The 21760-nt window shown below is 57.3% G+C and overlaps 1 protein-coding gene across 5 annotated transcripts; it reads left to right on the top strand.

The window, feature by feature from the left end:
- The first annotated feature begins 306 nt into the window (after positions 1-306).
- On the top strand, positions 307-20690 carry Slc35e2b (solute carrier family 35 member E2B). 5 transcript variants are annotated; one of them, XM_078025013.1, is made up of 10 exons: positions 307-769; positions 3975-4202; positions 8711-9201; positions 9278-9413; positions 9762-9889; positions 10532-10652; positions 13027-13080; positions 13854-13926; positions 15406-15551; positions 16457-20690. In XM_078025013.1, exons 3-10 carry the CDS (start codon positions 8883-8885, stop codon positions 16698-16700), a joined length of 1221 nt encoding a protein of 406 aa, XP_077881139.1. In that variant the 5' UTR covers positions 307-769; positions 3975-4202; positions 8711-8882; the 3' UTR covers positions 16701-20690. The 5 variants fall into 5 exon arrangements, with proteins under 5 accessions (XP_077881139.1, XP_077881140.1, XP_077881138.1 ...); XM_078025014.1 differs by lacking the exon at positions 3975-4202; XM_078025012.1 differs by lacking the exon at positions 3975-4202 and having other exon boundaries at positions 8708-9201.
- Positions 20691-21760: the final 1070 nt, after the last annotated feature.

The following is a 21760-nucleotide window of genomic DNA, read 5'->3' as shown; positions in this document are numbered from 1 at the left end:
TGGTAGTCCTCAGATCAATCATGGAGTCGCCTTCTGGAGAGGTTTGATTTCGATTTCCTGAGGGGGAGAGTGCCACTACAAGGGCACCCCGGGTTCCACCCCGTACCGCACCGTAAGCTAAGCCTCTGGCCTGCAGTGACGTCGCAGAAGAGCGCACCGCGGCAGGCTGGGCCGCCCACCGGCGGAACCCGGAACCGCGGTGCCGCGCAGGCGCGGGACGGCCCGGAAGCCACGCCCCGGGGCGGGTCCTCCGTGGCTCGGCCAACCAGCGCGCGCCGGGCGTGGTGGGTGGCTCCGGGGGCGGCCCCAGCGGCGGCGAGGCTGTCCCGCCGCGGCCTTCCTGGCCGGTCCGGCGCGCGGGGCACCGAGGGGCGGGCGCCCGCAGGGTGGCGAGGAGTGCGCCGGCTTCCTGTGCGTCACCTCCGGCCCCCGCCGCGGCGTGTCCCCGCTCCAGCCCGGTCCTGCGGGCCCCTCCCGCGAGGCCGCGCGGTGCACACGAGCGCCGCCCCCTCTCCGCCGGCCGCGGTGGTGGGCGGGTCCGGCCCGCCGCCCCCGGGCGGTGTCCGCCGAGCACGTGAGCCACACGAATGACAGCGCGCCGCCGCCGCCCGCCCCGCGTCGGCCCTGGCCCGGGACCCCTGCGGGCGGGCGGCCCCCGCGCCCCGCGCCGGTCGGTCCTCTCTGCCCCGCGCGCCACCACGTTGCGGCCGTCCGCGCGGAGACGCGGCCTCGGTCCCTCCTGCGGCGGCCACGCGCGCCGGGGACACAGGTAGGGCGGGGGGCGGGGTCTCAGGAGCCGGTGACACAGGTAGGGCGGGGACACGGGGCGGGGGCGGGGTCTCGGGAACCCGGGACACTAGTCGGGCGGTGGACCTGGACCACATCGGTGGACCTGGACACGTGGGGCCGGGGACGCGGGTCGGGAGGTGCCCAACAGGGGCCAGGGCCCCATGGCATGTGCCTCGCGAAGTCGCCCCTGCCTCCGTCCGGAGGGCAACACGCTGGGAAACTGGAACAGCGCTGCAGGGCAGGGCCCTGTGAGGTGGCAGCGCAGCCCCAGCCCGGCCCAGAGCTGCAGGTCCCCGCGCGGGGAGTCTGCTTTAACCGTCGTGTTTCCGGCATTCTGACAAACAGGCAGCTCCCCGCAAATTTGTTCTCTGAGCAGGGAACATCTTTGCAGGCTTCTACAAAAGAATAAAACAAAAAGTACAACACCACTGTTTAAACAGGAATTTCTTGTTCAGTGGCTTTTTTAAAGGTCCTTTTCCCCCAAATTCAGTGTACTTTATAAGTTTGCAAATAACATTTTAACACCGAATGAAACTATTAACATTAAAAGGGACATTAAGACAGAAGTGCAAACTGGGCATGGTGGTATAGGCCTGTGATCACAGTGACTGGGAGAGTTGAGGCAGGAGGTTGGCAAGTTCAAGGCTAGCTTGGTCAAGCCAGCAAGGCTCTATCTCAAAAGTAAAAATTTAGAAAGGGTCGGTCGGGGGTGAAACTCAGTGGTAGAATGCCCTGGGTTCAGTCCCCAGTACCGAAGAAAACAAAAAGAGGAAATAGGAAGGTTTTCACATTCACATTATCCATTTTCAGTGTAGAAAAATTAGAGAATGTAGAAGAGAAAAGGAATAAAAATGGACTTGGTGTCCCCCTGCTGGAGCTGGACACAGCCAGTACAGTGCTGTGTGCTGAAGCTTGGCATCCCGGCAGAGGGTGGCGGGCAGCATCTGTCCGCACTCTGTGCTTGAGTTCCTTGGGCACTCCTTGGTGTGTATTCCTCGGGGCTTCCAGTTTCTACTTGGGAGACCAGAGCTTAGCAGGCAGCCCCAGGCCAGGCAGAGGCTGGAGCCACTCGGGTGAGGATTCTGAACCCCATGAGCAGGATTTGTCAAGCGTGGATGTGCCCTGACACCCTCACCCAAAATGGAGACCAGTCAGACAGAACACCTGGTGACATCTGCTTTGCTTCAAAACAGCTTCTGAACTGGGTCCATGGCCTGGAATCTAGGGACAGTGAAGATGTTGGCGTGAAAAGTGGCATCTTTTCTGTGATCCCACAGAACGTTCTCTGGCCAGCAGGTCTGGTGCACGCAGTGCTGGCAGCTCGGGGACCTTGAAGCCCAGCATCTGCCTGCTCACTGGGGCTCAGTACTGTGCAGCTTGTTCCCTGTGAGCCCAGCCTGCACACATCCTTCCGGCTGGGGCGGGAGGGACAGGAGCCATCCCGCTCCATTTCTGGCCCGAGCAGGTGGGCAGCACACCCACTCCCCAGCTCCAGCAACTCTGTCCCCAAGTGAGGTTGGCCATGCACGCCCTTCCAGCATTTGTGTACCAGACGGCTGCTGACCTCAGTCCTTTGCAGAACAGGAATTGAGTCACTGAGGCCAAGAGGGATGGTGGGCCCAATCCAGTGGGGACTCCAGGCTTTGCTAGACTGTGTAGCTCTGGCTCAACCCCATGTGGCCTGAGAGGGGCTGACAAGCCCCCAGGGGTCTGTGGCCTCCCCAAGTGGATGCTGCGCGGGATCCAAGCCCCAGGCTGAGCCAGGCACAGGTGGAAGAGTGTCCTTCCTTCGGTCACTCACACCTTGTTGAGGTGGCTGCTCCTGGTTCACTTCTGCTGCCTGCTGTCCCCATGCCACCTTGCAAAAACTTTGGAACTGACTTTGGTCAGTGTGGGCTTGAAGTGCTGTCTTGGGGGGTTGACTTTTCATCCCTGATTGTTGGAGTGAGGCTGGAGTAGACAGCCTCTGAGGTGACCCCATACCCCCTGCAGAGGGTGTGTGCAGGCCTGGCTTCCAGACCCTGAGCGAAGGGATTGCCCCAGGAGGAGGTGGAAAGGGACCCCTGCCCTCACCCCACGAGGAGCTACTGATCTTCACCTCTTCACTGTGTGCCTGCACAGCAAGAGGGACTCAGAGAGTAAATGGTCTCTTGTTTCGTTTATTTTTTTAAACACTGGGGACTGAGCCCAGAGGTCCTCTTCCACTGCCTCACACCCCCAGCCCTTTTTATACTTTATTTTGAGACAAGGTCTTGCTCAGTTGTTGAGGCTGGCCTCAAACTTGCCATCCTCCTGCCTCAGTCTACCTAAGCCTCCTGAGCATGGGGCCACCACACTCAGACTTCAAACTTTGTATTTTAATTTTTTTTTTTTAGAGAGAGTGAGAGAGGAGAGAGAGAGAGAGGGAGAGAGAGAGAGAATTTTTTAATATTATTTTTTAGTTCTCGGCGGACACAACATCTTTGTTGTGGTGCTGAGGATCGAACCCGGGCCACACGCATGCCAGGCAAGCACGCTACCGCCTGAGCCACATCCCCAGCCCGAAACTTTGTATTTTAAGAAAAGTTCAGACTTCCGGAAGAGCCATGTGAGCGTTCCTGTGCACCCTCTGCCTGCCTCAACGTTGACATTTTACTTGGTCTCAGTGTGACTGTCTGCCGTGGGGAGTTAACTCCAACACAGTGTAGTAGGCTGTGGTGCCCCCTGGGGTCCCCCCCCCCCCGGGTGGGTGCTAGGACTGCGCCACCTATGTGTTTCAGACCTGCCTGACACCTTTCTGGGTTAGGTTTGCCATGGTGCAGAAGACCCCTTCTGGGGTGGTCGGAGCTCAAGCCTTGGTCTCCTCTCTGGAGCTTTGCCTCTGGCCACAGGTTCCTGTCCTTCACCTGCAGGTGATGCAGGCCCTGGTTTCTGTGGGGAGAGGGTTTGCAGGGTGCAGCTCCGCTGCCAAGCTCTGTGCCAGGGCTTGGTTCTTCCCTACCTGTCAGTCCTGATGGCTCTGTCTGCTTGTCTGTCTGCCCGATGGTGTCCTGTTTGGCAGCTGTAGAGACTGCTGTCCTCAGGCCTCTGGGTCCACCCCAAGGCTGCAGGCAGCCTCTCCTCCCTGCTGGCGCCCTGGTAGCTGCTGGTCCTTGATCTTTGATCCTCAGCATTGATCTCTATCTGAATGTTCTCCGGCCCCACAGCGGAAGTGTTTCAGCAAAGAGGACTTGCTCCTGCCTCTCGGGTCCCCAGCTGGGCTCTGCCCACCTCCTGTTCCCTGGCTTTTCAGCTGTGACGGGTCTCAGAACCTCCCAGTCGCTGAGGAGCTCCCTGGTGAGACCTGGTGAGATGCTGCTTCTGCCTCTCTGACTAGCGTCCATGGCCCTGGCGTGCTGCTTGGTGGAGGCCCCTTGGAGCCAAGGCTGTCTCAGGTCTGTGGCAGCTGAGGTTCTCCTTCGCTCTTCTCCCTCCTTCCTCTCCAGGCTCATTTCTTTGTGCGTCTCTGCTGGTTTCTGCCAAGAGGCCCTGGAGGCCACTGGAGGTGCAGGCGCCCTGTTCTAGGCCCCTGGCAGGTCCTGGTCCTGCCGCACTCCCCAGAGACGGCTCCTCTGCCTGCCAGGGGTCTGTGCTGCCTCCCCTCCTCATCTCCCCCCGACCTGGGCTTCTGGAGCAGTGAGCCCTCAGCTGCCTGGGCCTCGGCCTCCTTGCATTCTGTCGCAGACGTCCACACTGGTGTTTAGGGTGCTCCGGCAGGCTCCTGCCAAGGGGTGGAAGAGAGGCTAGGTGGGTGCAGAGCCCCCTCGTCCAGGGCCTCCAGGAAGGACAGTGGCCTGGGTAAAGCCTGTGGGTCTTGCTGGCCCTCACCTGGCCCTGCTCCCTTCTCATGGCACCTATGGGTCATAATAGGTGAGTGGGCATTTGAGAGAGCTCAACTGTCCCGAAGACATGCTGAGAGTGAGCATGCATCCCGAAGCTGAGGTCTCCTGGCCCTGCTCTAGATGTGGTGGGCAGCAGGTGGGTCTGTTGAGAGGCCCAGGTCCCCCACCTGCTCCTCTCTGCCCTGGACCCTGAGGGGAGCTCAAGATTCACCCAGTGCCATCTGGCTGATGGCCAGTGATGGGCTTGTCTCATCACGCGGGTGCTACCAGCAGCACACAGGCTGCCTCACTGGGAGGACAGGTGGACCTGGGCATGTGCACACTCGGCCGTGTGTCCTAGCAGCTGGACAACGCAGGCCATTGGCTCCCTGGGTTCCAGCTCTGCATTTTCAGGAGATGGACGGCAGAACACAGGGAGGCAGTGAGAGCCTGTCCCACAATGTCCACGCCTGTCCTGGGGGTGGCACTGTGGCCCATTGCCTGGGAGGACACAGAAGCTCCGAACTCAGCCTGAAGAACAGCGGCTGTGGGCATTGCCCTGTCCACTGGGTTGCTCTGCTGTTTCCTGGAAAGGAGGGAGTGGCCACCACCTCCACTACTCCTGCTGCCCTCTCCGCCCCAGCCCCCCTGGAGCAAACTTTTGTCCCCAAGCCTGGCTCCAGGGGTCTCTTTTGAGGGAGCCCTACAAAGCAAGCCAAGGCCAGTTTGTGGAGGCTATAGCTGCAGGGACGCAGGCAGCCAGGGACTGGCACACCCCACCTTTCTGCTGGGGTCTTCCACAGGCAGCGGAGGCCAGTCTCAACTCCAGGGAGCAGGAGCAAGGGCAGGGCAGTGGGTCTGCAGGAAGGGCTGCCAGGCGCTCCCTCCATCCTGCATCCTGGCAGCTGGCAGTCACACCTGCAGTTCTCCTGGGACTTCAGCTGTTTGGAGGCCTGAGATAATCTTGAGATGACTTTTGGTCTTTGTCCTTAGTTCCTGGCACAGGACTCTTAAAACCTTTGGAATTTCCTGAGTGATGGGAATATGCTGTTACTTGCTGGGTGCCTCTTTGGGGTAGAATGGAGTTTATGCATTGAGTGGCTCAGGCAAGCCCTGGGCAGCAGGATGCAGTGGTCCCAGAAGTGGAGCATTAGAGGGAACTCTGCCTCCCCTCGGCCTCCGGGAAGTGCGACTGGAGATCAGACCCCATGAAGCCCTGAGGGCCCTCTCCAGGGTTGCTGAGCAGGCATCCGGGAGAGGCCCAGGGCCACTCATCGTACCCTGCGCCTCTCAGCTGTCGGGCAGTGTTTCCATGGTGATGTGTTCCCAGACCTGACAGTGGTCCTGGCAGAGTGGCTGCACTTGAGGAGATGCATGGGAACCCTGGTGTGTAACCGTCATGCCCTGGGCCTGTGGGCTTCTGCACCTCGACTGCTCTTGGAGCCTTGAGTCGCCCCTCCAGTCTCAGGTGTGCCCCTGGCAGGGGGGCCCCGGCCCTGGCTCCCTCCTGGCCTGTGGCTGTGAAGGCACGCTGCCAGCTCCTCTGTGAGAACTCAGCTGTTTTCTTCTTTGGTTGTCTTTGCTCTGAGTGACTCCGCAGAGCTCCAGACAGACTTTCTCAACGGCAAGGGAGCACACCTCCCGGGGCCGCCTGGCTCTGGCTAAACCTGGCTTAGGAAGTGCCTGGGTGATTTTCGCCTGTTGCTCCTGTCACCTGCTCTAGCTAGAAAGGTCACATCCTGCAGAGTCTCTGGAATCTGTTTGCTTCTGTCCTGCCAGCTACCCTGGGCAGCGATGTGCACAGGGCCTGGGAGCCAGGGGTGGCGCGGCACAGAGGCTGTCTGCCTGTCCACCCTTGAGCACAAGTGAGGGGGTGTTCTTAAGGTGCTGTGGCCCTCTCTGCTGGCCACTGTAGCCTCGGGAGGAGGTGGCACCATATCAGTGTCCTTTGGGATTGGAGAGGGGAACAGGGCAGAGGACGGCGTGGGCACAGGAGCAGGGCAGACAGTGGCCGCTGAGGCCATGCAGCGGGTGCATGGGAGAAAGGGTCTGTATGATGACTTCCTGTGCCTTCCTGTGCACATCTATGGCCAGGGAGCTCACCTGGGTGCTGGTGTGGCCCAGGTGCTGGCTGGTGGAGGAGTGGCACAGCAGCCTGTTCTCAGGGAACACTGCGGTAGTGAGGTGAAGGGACCATGTGTCTGGCTCCTGTACGAGGCCTGGGCCAGGAACAGAGCGTCCCAGGTGGCACCCTGGGCCCTGGGTATCTCACGACCAGAGTGAGCAGTGGGGGGGCAGGTGTCAGGCTGCCTCCAGCCCTGGATGACGCTGCCCGTGTCACACAGCCTCATGGCCTCAGCAGAGACAAGGGCCCTGGGCTCTGGGGCCAGCACGACCTGCTGCTGTGGCGGCTTTGCCTGGAAAGCCGTGACCCTCAGCAGGAACCGTGGAGACCTTCCTGGCAGAGGGAGCTGCTCAGCCCAGGGTGAGCTGAGAGGCCTGTGCTCTGAGTCCAGACAGGAAGCCCACGCACCCCGTCTTCCCTGGCAGAGAACAAGGACAGTGGGAGCTGGTGGTGTTCCCCCAAGCTCAGGCAGCGCCTGTGTGGCAGGTCCCAGGCCGGAGGGACAGGGTGCCGCTTGGTCTCCTTATCAAGATCTGGGTCGGCCGTGGAAGGTGGCACCCACAGGGGCTGGGAAACAGCCCCCGGCAGTGGTGTGCTGGTGAAGGCACGTGGGCAGCCATCTGGAGGGGGCTCTGCTGGCTAGTCCCACGGGCTATTTAGCTGCTTCAGAAAGGAGCCCCCAGGGTGCCCAGGGCATTGGATGATGGCAAGGTGACCGGTCTACGTCCAGCCAGCCCTGGACCCGGTAGGAAGGGGTGGGATAGAGCAAGCTCTCCCTGCGTCCCCATCTCAGGCCAGAGCCCAGTAAAGAGCCACCGGCATGGTCACCAGGGCAGATGGTGCTGCTGTGCTGGGACAATGAGGACTGGATGAGCTGTCCTCACCCTGGGGCAGCGGGACCCCATGCACGTGGGTGGCTGAGAGAGACTGCGATTGCTGGCACAGTAATAGCCGGCTGGACAGATGGGTGGAGCTGTGGGTGGGGGCTGACCGCAGAGCCTCCAGCCTTGCCCTGCACCAGGAGCAGGGAAGGGTTGCAGTCACACTGTGGGGAGTCGGGCTGGGTCTCCACGGCTGTCTGGGGAGCCTGGAGCTCACAGGTGCATGAGCAGGGAGCCGGGAGGCCTTGGCAGGCCGCAGCGTAGGACTCACCCATGAGGTGAGGTGTGGGTGGGGCTGTCCCGAGGTGGACCTGGGGAGTTCAGGGACAAGCAGAGCCACCCTGCTGCAGGCCGGGTGACTGGGAGAGCAAGGGAAGGTGAAGGGCGCCCTTTTAAATGCAAAGCTGAACCCAGAGAAGAAAGTGTGGCCAGGTGTCGAGGCAGGAACCCAGGACCCAGGAGTGTGCTCCAGGGGCTCTGTCTACTTTGGAAGGGGGACCTTGGTCCTTGTGATGGAGCAAGTCTTTGTCACCGAGGGTTGTATAGAACAAGAACTAGGAGAGTGCCCTGGCACAAGGGAGAAGGTGGGCAGATCTGGCCCTGCCCACAGCTGTAGGAGTGGCCATCTGGCGTGAGCATGGCTGTACAGGCCTGAGGCAGGGCACGGGCTGGGGCAGGGGCAGCCTCCGCCTGGAGACCATGGAGCTCAGCAGGGCCTTGGGGGCCAGGCGGTCTTGGTCTCCTGCCAGGAAGGAGGGCGAGCCCAGAGGAGGGTGACCACTGAGGCTGAGCTATTGCAGTGACCAAGGCCTGCAGGGCTCTGGGTGGGGTGGGAGAGGAAGGGCCAAGGTCAGCCTGGCCTACGCTGTGGACACAGCCCTCAGGACCTGTTTGAGAGCTGCTGTGTGAGGGAGAGGAGGGTCAGCTGGGTGTGGCCCTGGAGTTGGTCCATTTTTTAGGGGCAGTGGACTCTGTGTCGACCTGAAGACAAGCCTGGGTGCACGTGCCCTGTGCAGCTGCCCCCGCAGCTCTGGCTCTGGGGCTTCTCGTGGTAACCGAGCTCCTTCCCTCAGCAGCCCAGCCTCTGCTTCCACGCCCTGCTGGGGAGAGGCAGTGTCAGGGGCCATGTGCGTGCCAGCCGGGACCACGGCGTCCTCTCCTCTGCCAGCATCCTCGCACCTGGGCAGTGGCCGTGACCCATGCTGCCCGCCCTCCAGATAAGCTGGTTCTCCTGGGCAGGACCCCAGCATGTCATCTTCCACCAAACCCGAGGCTCCGGAGAGCGCTCCCGACCCTGCAGAGGAGCCCAAGAGACAGTCGGCTCTCGCCTGGGGCGCTCTTCTCGGTCACCGAAGCGAGAAGATGGCCTTCACCAGGAGCGAGGGCAGCCCGGAGGAGAGCCTGCTCACTGTCACCATCACGGAGACCACAGTCCTCGAGTCAGGCCTGGGCGTGTGGAGCCCGCGGGCCCTCAGCTACCTGTCACTCTGGTTCTTCCTCAGCTTCTGCACGCTGTTCCTCAACAAGTACATCCTGTCCCTGCTGGAGGGCGAACCCAGCATGCTAGGTAGTGCCCGGCCGGGAGGGAATGGGGCGGAGGGCTCAGTGGGCAGTGTGGTCAGCGTGGCCCCCGCGCCCCTCAGGTGCCGTGCAGATGCTATCGACCACGGTCATCGGGTGTGTGAAGACGTGCCTGCCCTGCTGCCTACACCAGCACAAGCCCCGGCTGGCCTACCCACCCAACTTCATCGTGACCATGCTCTTTGTGGGCCTGATGAGGTAAAGACTGGCCCTCGCCGAGTGTCCAGTTACTCCAGGCATGAGATGCCTCTGACCACCGATGGTGGGAGCGCTTCTGCCGCCCGTGGCTGGGGCCCTGCTGGGGAGCGTCGGGCCTGGGCCTGAGGAGGCATTGTGCATCTGCATGCCATGTGTCCTCAGCAGATTCTCTGTCAGGAACCAGTTCAGCATCAGCTGGAGGGAAGGTGCTTCTCCCAGGGTGCTGCCCCGGGTCCTGCAGCCTGAGGGAGTCACACTCGGGGTGCCAAGCCGTGGCCGGCAGGGTGGTGCTGGCGAGGCTGGTCTGACCAGAGTGCCAGTGCTGAGGATGCCCGTGCTTGCTGTTAGGTTCGCAACAGTGGTTCTGGGGCTGGTCAGCCTGAAGAACGTGGCAGTTTCCTTTGCCGAGACAGTGAAGAGCTCTGCCCCAATTTTCACCGTGATCATGTCTCGGATGATCCTGGGGGAGTACACAGGTGAGTGGCCCTGGAGCCGGGCTCACCGTCCTGTCCTCCCTGCAGTGTGCTCCAGCTCAGAGCAGCTGCAGCCCTGGGGTCACAAAGTGCCAGCCCCTCGCCTCCCCTCCCTGACATTTGCTTAGGGTCATGAGTGCCTCAGGGGCCACCTGACAGATGTCTCCTGTGCCTACCAGGAGTAGGGTGCTCGCAGGTCAGAGGGAGCTGTGCCTCATGCCCAGCCTGGTGGAGAGACAGGCAGCAGTGTGTCCGGGGTGGGGCCTGTCTCCAGTGGGCAGTAGGTGAGCTTCCTAGGGTGGCTCCACCATCTCTCCTGAGCCTCAGCACTTGGGCTCATCTTGGGACGGGCAGTCGTTTCTGGGGACCCTCCAATGTCTCTCCATGTTGCCAGAGCGTGTCTGTGGGTCTCAGGTCTCTGAGGCCCAGCATACACCCCTCACAGAGGAGGGCCCCAGTGTGCAGGCTGCTGCAGGGTGGGCCTTACTTGGGCTTCCTCTTGGTTTGTCTCCCTGTGACTTGAGGAGCTGGTGGCATTTGTTTTTGAGTCAAAGTGAAAGTCCTACTTGTCATCTGAGGGGGTGGGAGGTGCCTGGGCCCTTGGAGGGATCTGTGCCAGTCCTACCTGTGCGTCCTGCCCTTCAGGACTGCTGGTAAACCTGTCCCTCATCCCTGTCATGGGAGGCCTGGCCCTGTGCACAGCCACTGAGATGAGCTTCAACATCCTGGGCTTCTCAGCTGCATTGTCCACCAACATCATGGACTGGTGAGTCACTAAAGATGTGCAGGATGGGGGTGCCTGGAAATGGCTCTGGCCCTCCTCCTGGATTCACGGGTATTCACGCCCAGGCTGGCTCAGAGTCACTCCTGCGATTCAGCAGAGCTCCCAGTGCCTTTTCCTGAATAGCAAAGCGGTAAGTCCCCAGTGAGGCACCTTCTTCTCAGAAGCAAGCCTGACCCCGAGGATGCAGTCCTACTTCAGACACTGCTCAGGCTGACCGTCACCAGGCCTCAGGCTGAGCACAGGCTCTGGGTCATGGTGGTGCTCACAGGTGCGTCTGCTCTCCTGGTTAAGTGGCCGTCCACGTTCAGCTGCAAAGAGGCTACCTCTGGTGGCAAGAAACTGCCACATAGCCAGGCCCTGGGAGGTGTGCGGTGTTGCTGGGGTCCTGTGCAGGCAGAGGCCAGGACGCCTTTCAGCCACTGTTTTGATTGGTGCAAAGCAGGTGGTTCCCCACCCGCCGTCAGCCCTGAAAAACCTTCTCTCAGGGTTACTGACTACTGCTGGGTCCCCCTCATTTCTGAGTGAAGTGGGGAAAAGCAGCCAGGCTTCCAGGAACAGGAGCAGGTCGGCACTCCTCTCACAGCAGGGAAGAGCTGGCAAGTCTGAATAGTGCAGCTGCCTCTAAAAGACAGAAATCATCTTTCTGTTTTGGTCCTGGTGTTGAACTGGGGTGCTCACCCTGAGCTGCACCCTGAGCTGCACCCCGAGCTCCACACTCCACCCAGGCTCCACCCCAGCTGTATCCCGAGCTCCACCCAGAGCTCCACCTGAGCTCCACCCAGAGCTCCACCTGAGCTCCACCCAGAGCTCCACCTGAGCTCCACCCAGAGCTCCACCTGAGCTCCACCCAGAGCTCCACCTGAGCTCCACCCAGAGCTCCACCTGAGCTCCACCCAGAGCTCCACCTGAGCTCCACCCAGAGCTCCACCTGAGCTCCACCCAGAGCTCCACCCAGAGCTCCACCCAGAGCTCCACCCAGAGCTCCACCCAGAGCTCCACCCAGAGCTCCACCCAGAGCTCCACCCAGAGCTCCACCCAGAGCTCCACCCAGAGCTCCACCCAGAGCTCCACCCAGAGCTCCACCCAGAGCTCCACCCAGAGCTCCACCCAGAGCTCCACCCGAGCTCCACCCAGAGCTCCACCCGAGCTCCACCCAGAGCTCCACCCAGAGCTCCACCCAGAGCTCCACCCAGAGCTCCACCCAGAGCTCCACCCAGAGCTCCACCCAGAGCTCCACCCAGAGCTCCACCCAGAGCTCCACCCTGAGCTCCACCCTGAGCTCCACCCAGAGCTCCACCCAGAGCTCCACCCAGAGCGCCACCCAGAGCGCCACCCAGAGCGCCACCCAGAGCGCCACCCAGAGCGCCACCCGAGCGCCACCCAGAGCGCCACCCGAGCGCCACCCAGAGCGCCACCCGAGCGCCACCCAGAGCGCCACCCGAGCGCCACCCTGAGCTCCATCCTGAGCTCCAACCCCAGCTCCAACCTGAGCTGCATCCTGAGCTCCTGACAGTCCTTGCCACTCTCTTGCACTGTGTTTTTGTTCTAGGAGCGTGCCAGGGCCGCACCACCTGTGCGTGTGGTAGGTCTCTGTCAGCTTGTTGGAGGGGCATCATGGCATCAGGTGTCCACAGCCTGATTTCCAGGAAGGCCTCTTGTTCGTATGCAGGCAGGACTTCATGTTCACAGGCAACCTGCTGAATCCTGTGCTCGAGGTCCTGGTTTCTGGCTGTCCTCGGAGCATCTTAAGGCAGATAGATTGCCTGGCGGAGCTGGGAACCCCTGGAAGGGCTGGGGCCAGGGTCACAGAATCTCGAGCCCGAGCCCTAGTCCGGGCCCATGGCGGGCCAGTAATGCTCACATCGCCTGTCCTCTCGGATGCTGGCATAGTCAGTCACAACTCACACTGTGCTGGGTGCTAGCGAAGACACATGTCCTGTGTACCCCAGCCGTGTGTGTCCCCACAGCCTGGTGTTCGTGAGCTCTGGCCATGTTTTCCCACAGGGTCTCCATGTGGGTGAAGCCTGTTCTGTTCAGTCATGCCCGCCTCTGACAGCCCCAGGTGCCTGACTGAGGCAGGCTGTGACTCATGGGAGTTTTATCCAAGAAGGGTTTTGTGAAGCCGAGACAGGACCCTGAGTACTTCCTCTTGCCCACCTGTGAGGGGCGGCATGGTGCCCACCGCCCAGCAGGCAGATGCTTGGAACCCCTGGTCGGGCACCTGCTCCCAGCAGGTGCTCAGCGCTGTCCACCAGGCCTGGCCATTGATGTCACTGCTAACAGGAAGCCCAGCCCCTTCTCCTGAGGGCCATGCCGACTCAATTCCATCCTTAACCTTCTCTTCTCTCTGTTCTAGTTTGCAGAATGTTTTTTCAAAAAAGCTCCTCAGCGGGGACAAATACCGTTTCTCGTAAGTATCACAGAGGGTGGACATCTGATTTTGTAAGGCCCATGAGGACTTTTGCCCATTTAAGTGTCCAGATACTGTTGGACAGGATGGCTCACCTGTGATCCTAATGACTTGGGAGGCTGAAGCAGGAGGACCTGGAGTTCAGACTCTAGCCTCAGCAATTTAATGAGATCTTGTCTCACAATAAAGCAAAAAGGACTGGGGCTGTGGCAAGGGAGCGGTCATGTGCCCCTGGGTTCCATCCCCAGTGCCAGGAAAGAAGACTCCAGATGCTCCTGGAAGACATGACATGTTTCCCCCGGGGCTTAGGGGGCTTTGGAAGTATTTTGTCACAAAGTAGGGGAAGGCCAGGCATGGTGGCAATGCTTGTACTCCTAGCGGTTCGGGAGGCTGAGACAGGAGGATCATGAGTTGAAAGCCAGCCTCAGCAACAGTGAGGCAAGGCGCTAAGCAGCTCAGTGAGACCCTGTCTGTAAATAAAATACAAAATAGGGTGGGGATGTGGCTCAGTGGCCAAGCTCCCATGAGTTCAATCCCTGATACCCAACCCCCCCCAAAAAAAAATAGGAGAAAAAGAAAACTCAGGGAAAGGACCCGTCAGCTCCCTTGTAGGCCTGTCTGACAGCCAGCCTGGTCCTCGTTGCCTTCTCAGTTCTGGGCAGCCATGGGTGTCCACGTCTGTGTGTCGGCACTGTGATGTGTTCTTTCGTGAAATCCCCAGGGAAATCCCGGCCCCCGGGCACGGGGAGGTCAGGAGTCTTCTGTCCCCACAGGGCCCCGGAGCTGCAGTTCTACACCAGCGCTGCTGCCGTGGCCATGCTGATCCCTGCCTGGATCTTCTTCATGGTGGGTTTTAGAAGTAGGCCTCCCACTGTAGCTGGGCTCCATCTCTCTGGCAATTTCTGACACCATGACTTACCTTTGCGAGTGGATGGCTGGGGGGTATGTGCTTTGGAGTGGGCTGTACATACAGGAGCTGTCCATAGCTGCAGCAACTTGCAGAGATATCTGTGTGAGGATTTTTAGATTTGTTTAAATTATTTTAACTGGATTGAATGCAGGGCTCTCTTCCACTGAGCTGCACTCGCATCCCTTTTTACTTTGCTCACTACCTTGTGGGGTTGACCTGGAACTTGCCAGCCTCCCAAGTCGCTGGGATCACAGGTGTGCAGCAAGTGATAAATGCCTGCTGCAGAAAGGCAGTGTTGGGAGTGAAGCCCAGCCGCCCTCCCTGGCCTCACTGCCACACTTACCTGTGCGTGATGGTGTGAGTCCACGCGTGTGCCAACGCACGCACCATGCCCGCGTACGCCTGTGCAGACCTTTCCCTCCACCATGGACACGCCCAGCTGGGGGCCCTGGCTGCCTCCCGCCCTCTCCTCTTGGGAACAGTGGCGAGTTTCTCCCCCCGTGTGCCGTACACCCACGAGGGCGTTTCCTGGGTCACCTTCTCAGAGCTGGAGCATGCTGCATGTCTGCGTATTTCTTTATCGTGATGAAACACACAGGACAAGAGCTTCCTGTCTCCATCCTGTCAACTCCAGAGGCACTAAGCAGAGCATGTTCCCGGTGTCCATCACACAGCCCACCCAGAACTTCCTCTCCAGCCCAGACCTGCGCCCTGTCCAGGGCTCCCCTCCGTCCCCAGCCCCATTGCCACTGCCTCCTCTCTGGCTCTGGGCAGTCAACTCCTCTGAGGGCTCCTGCTGGTGGGATCCACAGTGCTTGTCTTTTGTGTCTGGTCAGCACGACCTTTTTTGTATGTGGTGCTGGGCATGGAACCCAGGCCTCGTACACGCCCAACGGGCGCTCTGTCCCCAGGTTGCCCGCCGCCCAGCAGAGCTTTTCTGAGGTTCTTCTCTGATGTGGCATGTGCCAGCCTAGCTCCTCCTTAAAGCCGAGTGTTCCCCAAGTGTAGGCAGACCACTCTGGTTTGTCCACTCACCATCCTGTTTTGGTCCCCGAGAGTGCTGCTGCTGGGAACTCTGGTCACACGTCTCCCTGGGAGGCCCTGATTTCAGGGTATGTGCCCGGCAGTGGGACTGCGGGATGCTGCAGTGACCTGTGTTTGATTCCTGGAGGGACTGCCACCCTGGTCACCACCATACCGTTGCGCAGGCTCCTGTTTCCCCAGACCCTCTGCAGCACTTTCTGGCTTGGTTGGCTTTTGGCGGTAGCTGTCCTCAAAGAAGTGAGGTGGTTCTGTTGTCCCTCGTGATAGCGTCTGTATGCTTGCGGGGGATCCCGAGTGTGGCAATTCTGCAGGGACCTTCCTTTGTGCCCTCCTTCTCGGGCCAGCAGAGCAGCCTTTGGTTCTGGCCCTAGGACGTGCCCATGATTGGGAGGAGCGGGACAAGCTTCAGCTACAGCCAGGACGTGGTGATCCTGCTCCTGACAGATGGTGCCCTGTTCCACCTTCAGAGTGTCACTGCATATGCCCTCATGGGGAAGATCTCCCCGGTGACATTCAGGTAAGCAGAGACTTCCCGAGGGGCACAGTGTGTCCAGGTGTTTTGCAGAGAAGACCTGAAGTCTGGCATCTTCCGTGGTGACGCCTGGTGCCCCCGTGCCCAGTTGCTGGGCCGTTCTGCACCAGCATCATGTGAAGTGCAGTGAGCTTGAGAGGAGACGTCCCCACAGGTTTCCACTAGAAGTGGACATTAGAGATGTTTTGGGGACTGGCTGAGTGTTTTTTCTCAACAGAGCAGCCAATGGCACTATCTATGAGAGTGGGACCTTCTGCCTTTGTGCTGTCCAGCACAGGAGCCGCTGGCCACACATGGCTCCTGAGCACTCGAAATGTAGCAGGTGCAGCACCAAACAGGGATCCCTTTTGCGAATGGTGCCAGGGGTGGTGGCCAGGGCCTGGCCTTGGCCCATGCTGGACAAGTGCCTCAGCTACATCCACTCGGGGTACTTTTTTTTTTTTTTTTTGGTACCAGGTGTTGAACTCAAAACACTTAACCACTGAGCCACACCTGCATCCCTCTTTTGTATTTTATTTAGAGACAGGGTCTCATGAGTTGCTAAGAGCCTTGTCAAGTTGCTGAGGCTGGCTTTGAACTCGTGATCCTCGTGCTTCAGCCTCCCTAGCCACTGGGATCACAGGCGTGTGCAACCATGCCTGGCTCTTTCTCTCATTGTTTAGAGAACAGGCTGAAGTATTTAGTGGCAAAATGGTGCAATGTCTATGAGTTAATTTAAAATATCTCAACACAAAAAGTGACCCCAGAGAAAGAGGGAAGGAAGGAGGGACTGGGTGACGCCCTGTTTCCCACAGGCCCCGTGCAGCTCCACCTGGGTGCCCACAGGACTCTCCAGGCTGGCTGCACGTGGCCTGGGCTGAGCGTCCCCTGCCTCTGCCCTCTTGCCACAGCGTCGCCAGCACCGTGAAGCACGCCCTGTCCATCTGGCTCAGCATCATCGTCTTCGGCAACAAGATCACCAGCCTGTCAGCTGTCGGCACCATTCTCGTGATGGTGGGCGTCCTGCTCTACAACAAGGCCAGGCAGCACCAGCAGGAAGTCATGCAGAGCCTGGCCACAGCCACCAGCTGGGTCCCCGAGGACGACACAGAACCAGTGGGTCCCCAGGACTCCAGACAGCATGTTCACCCCTGAACACGGGAGGCCCCTGGCTGCCTGGGCACTGCATGCTCCCCCTGCTGCTGCATGGTCCCTGGGAACCAGCCAGGGCTGCCCCCTGCATTACACAGTGGGCTGAGGGCCAGAGGCTCCAGGGACCAGCCCTCGTTGGACACAGACTCCACTGACAGCTGAGCACTGGAGGAGGGACCAGCCGGCACCCCCAGGCTGACCAGGCTACAGCTGGGCCAGACCCCACCACCTCTGAAGGGACTACTGGGCCACATGTGCCCGGGCTCCAGTGCCAACACGAGCTTCTCCCTGCCTGGTGCCAACAGAGACCTCAGCTCCCACACCAGCCACCACAGGCACCGAAGCTGCCTGGTCCCCAGCCATCCACAGACCATCCCAGGTGCCAGACCTGGGCATCAAGGCCACAGGAGCCTGCAAAACACAGAGCAGGCGGACAGGTCCCTAAGCAGAGGTCTCAGCTGCTGAGAGGGGGCTAGACTCCTCTCGCTGCTTCAGAGCTGTCCTCATGGAGGGCCCTATGGCTGCCATTTGACCCCATAGCCACAACATCATGTGACAGGGATTGTCCACTGAATTGCTCTGTGAGGGGAAAAGCCACCCGTCACAGCCTGGCACCGTGCCCCTCACCTTGGGGGTGGTTGTTCATTCTGGAGGCTGAGGACAGATCTCTTTGGGGGTTAGCTCCATTCACATCTCAGACTCATGTGTGTGAAGCAGGCTGTACTGAGGTCCCTGATCTCCTGCTGGACCGCCCTGCTGGAGTCCGCGGGGGGCAGCTGAGCAGGGGAGCCCTTGCAGAGCACTTAGCACTCAGGTTATGCTGTGTGACACTCGACTTTCCAACCAAGCTGCAGCCACATGGCTTGTGGACGTGGTGTGTCAGGTGGCCATGTCCAGGCACACGGCCATGGCTGCCCCCGAGGGACCACGATATGGTAGCACCCCAGCCACTGGGCGGACTGAGTCTCAACTGGGTACTAGAGCTGCAGTCAGGCTGGCACTGGCTCTGCCCTTCGTCCTGCTGGAGTCTGACCTGGGTGCATGCACTCTTTGGCCAGCCAGTGTGAAACCTCTGTGCCCTGAGCTTGGGCTTGTGGGCTGCAGCCACTGGCACCCACTGTTCCCGGGCTTATCCCCCCACCACTCGTCAGGTTAGGGGCAACCATCATCAGCTCACTGGTATTCCAGTTGTTTTCTCAGCTGGGGAATAGGAAAACAGTTCCTCCCAGAAGTAAACTCCCAGAAACAAAGAGCAATAATTATGCCTCATTTCTTTCCACCTACTTGAAAAGGTTTTTCATGATGATGGATCAAAATGAGGTCTTTTAATCCACATGCCGCCTTTTTAAAGAAGCCGGCCTGTGTGTGAGGATGGGCCAGCTGTGTGCTCCTGCACGCAGGGTCACTTCCACTGTGAAGATATTTTCCTGTGTGATTCTGCCCAGGTTTCTGTTTCTTTCCTCTTCTGCTTTCCCCCAAAACTGAAGAAAAAGAGGTGGAGGTGGCATTTGAGTGGTGCTGTTGGATTGATCTGCACCAAGGCCTGGTCCACTCCCAAGCTCATGCTACCAAGCTCTGACAGAGTGAGGGGCAGACACTTTTGAGTTTGCTGAGAGGTCCAGGCGCCTGGCTTCCGAGTATTGTTTGGAATTTCTGGTGCGCTATCTCCTGTGGAATTAGGAAGTTGCCTGTTGTGACTCACCCCTCCCCTCCTGCTTCAAAGCAGCGCTCGGCTTGTTTTGATTTCCTTAAATCACTAGCAAGCAAGGCAGTTCCTGTAACGATGCTTTGGAAACCTCCATGCATCCTGGGCAGGAAGATGGTGGAAGCCTAGCTTGGCCAACACCAAGCCCTCACCCACGCCCACCTTCCTTCCCGTCTTGCACCAACCCCTACTTCTCCTGGCACTTCTAGGACATACCCAAGGCCTGGCTTAGCCCTGTGCTGACGATTCTCTCTTATTATGTCTGTCTAGTCTTTTATGGAACCATGACAGATGTGGTGTGGGAGCCCAGGTGCTGGACCACTGCTGGGCTGGTAACTCCTCCTGTGGCCTTGGTCTGTGCCTTGTAAACAGCATACCAACCAGACCTTCCCAGTGGGGTGTCTGCTTCTTCCTTAACCCATACTTAGATGTGTTTAGATTTCAAATTTTGAAACGACTTCCGTGGGGGCTGGGGAGTAACTCGGTGGTCGACCACTTGTCTAGAGTATGCAAGGCCCTGGGTTCCATCCAGAGCACCACAAGGTAAAAATGAAAACCTCCACTACTAACTGCATAAAATGCTTTTTAAAAAATCTGATAGTCATAATTTTCTGTATATCAGCATTAAGAGTCTGCCTGCTGGGAAGTTGAGAACACTCTTGCACAATTCAAAATGTGTCTTTAATTTTTGAAAAATGAACAGTGAGTCAGACAGTTTTTAAAAATGCTACATAAAGAAATCAGCAAAATAGAGCTGCTTTGTAGCATGTCTTAAAATGCTTGTCAGAAACTTGTGGGCTTATCTTCCCTGTGAATGACCACTAAAACGGGTCAGTGGACAGCAGAGGCATAGTGGCTTTTATACCTGTCCAAGTGATGGGCTTGTGTGTTTTGTTTAGGTGCTGGGGCACTCCATCACCAAGCTACATCCCAGCCCTTTTTATTTTTTATTTTGAGTCACTAAATCACCCAAGCTAGCCTCAAACTTGCCATCCTCTTGCCTCAGCCTGCTGAGTTGCTGTGGTCACAGGTGTGTGCTACTGTGCCCAGCTCCAAGCATTGTGCTTTCTAAGGTCTGGAAGTATTTACACTGTTACCCTGGGTTGGAAAAAGTAAGCACCTATGTTATAGACAGAAATCAATTTTTTAAATTTTTTTTTGTAGTTGTAGATAGACAGAATGCCTTTACTTTTTTTTTTTTTTTTAACGTGGTGCTGAGGATTGAACCCAGTGCCTCAGGCATGCTAGGCAAGCACTTTGCCACTAAGCTACAGCCCCAGTCCCAATTTTTTGTGGGGGTGGGGCTTTCTACCAAGGGCTTCATTCCTTCTTAAAATATGTTCACTGTCTGGTTGGAACTTCTTTTATGTGGGATCAAACCCAGAGCCTAGCTCATGGTAAGCAAGTGCTCTACCACAGGGCTACGCCCTTCACCTATTAAATTGAAAAATGAGAACATCCCAGCTTTCCTGATGAACATCCCTGCTCCTCTGCCCTGTCTAAGGAACCAAGAGCAGATCCTTCAGGTCATGCTGATTGTGAGTTGCTGCTAACTGCAACTCAGTACAGAAAACTTCAACTTCACACTCTGGGATATTTCTCTCTGTTTTGCTGGGGTTCTTGATTCTGGGTTTGGTAGTTGCTGGACCATTACTCAGACATCCAAATTCAGTTTGAAAAGTCTTTTGTTTTCATTTCTGGAAAAGTGCATTCAGCTCATTTGCAATTTCTAAACTATTTGCAGACATATGCTCCTGCCTTCAGGGTATTGTAGACTCCATCCCAGAGGACTTCAATAGGGTGACATTCACATTCCCACGCTGAAAAACTTGATAATCATATCAGTAATTGCCTGCATCAGAGCCAAATTACATTTGCTTTATACCAAACAAGACTGTGGAGAACTATCATACAAAACGTTTATGCTGTTTTGTGTGTCACCTATTTCAGTATTTATGTGACTAGATTAATGCTTTCAAAAATTTTGGTTCTCTTAAATAACTTAGGTGAATCCCTATTAATTCCACTCTGGTAATAAATTGGTACTGTGTAATTAATCCTGTGGATGCCTCCTGGTTACTTTTGTCTAAATGAAGCAGCTAAGGTAGCCATGGTCAGTGGCTCATGTTCTGCAAAAGGGGAATCAATGTCAAGTGTGCACTTCTTCCATTTTCCTTTGTATCTCTTCCATTTATGCTAACAAAATTATCAAACTCAGGTTCTTAATTGCCTTCACCAGTTTCTGGCAGGGAGGGAGGGGAAAAATAAAGGCTCTCCAGTAACTAAAATTCGGGAAGTAAGCATTTCATTCAAGAGGGGAAAGAATCCCAATACCCCTCAACTTTTTTTATGCCCTTGTCTATTTCTTGCTAGTCTTCTGCATTTTTCCATTTCAGATCCATGGCTGGTTAACTTCAATAGTCTCTTCAAAATGATTCAGGATGTTGCTGGACTTTTTTTTAAAAAGTTCACAGCATAACTTGACATGAATATATGGAACACTAGTCCCATTTTAGCAAGTCTCCCAGGAAAGTTCTGAATTCTGTAGGCTGAGTGAGACTTAGGGACCCTGAAAAACAAAACTGCCCATGGATTTGAAGGGCATCTTTTCAAAAGAACAATGCAACAGCATCACACTGTGAAGTTCTCTCCCTGCTCTATTTTTGTACACGTTTAAAAAACAAAATTATAAGGGCTGGGGTTGTGGCTCAGTGGCAGAGTGCTTGCCTCACACACGTGAGGCACTGGGTTCTATCCTCAGCACCACATTAAAATAAATGAATATAATAAAGATTTTTTAAAAACTTATGGCTAGGGTTGTGGCTCAGTGGTAAAGTGCTCTCCTGGCATGTGTGGGGGCTGGGTTCCATCCTCAACACCACATAAAAATAAAATAAAGATGTTGTGTCCACTGAAAACTAAAAAATAAATATTAAAAAATTCTCTCAAAAAAATAAAAGTATTAAAACAAACAAACAAAATTATGAGCCAGGCACAGTGACTGAATGCCTGTAGTCCCAGCAGCTCAGGTGGCTGAGGTGAGGATCACCTTAGCAAGATATTTCTCAGGTCTTAAGCAACCTTGAAAGACCATGTTTCAAAATAAATTTAAAAAGTGAGATGCGGCTCAGTGACTAAGCACCTCTGGGCTCAATCTCTGGTACCAATCAACAAAACAAAATCAGCCAGGTGCCCATGGGGCAGACGTGTCATCCAAGGTGGGAAACAGAAGCAGGAGGATCACAAATTCCTGCCAGGCTGAGTAATTAGCAGGATCCTGTCTCGAAATAACAAAAAGGACTGGGCATGTAGCTGGCAGAGCGCTTGTCGAGGTTCTGGAGCACTGACTCTCCCCTCC

The sequence above is a fragment of the Ictidomys tridecemlineatus genome, chromosome 11 (assembly GCF_052094955.1).
Source record: "Ictidomys tridecemlineatus isolate mIctTri1 chromosome 11, mIctTri1.hap1, whole genome shotgun sequence".
NCBI lineage: Eukaryota > Metazoa > Chordata > Mammalia > Rodentia > Sciuridae > Ictidomys > Ictidomys tridecemlineatus.
This window is presented reverse-complemented; position numbering and strand designations above follow the sequence as displayed.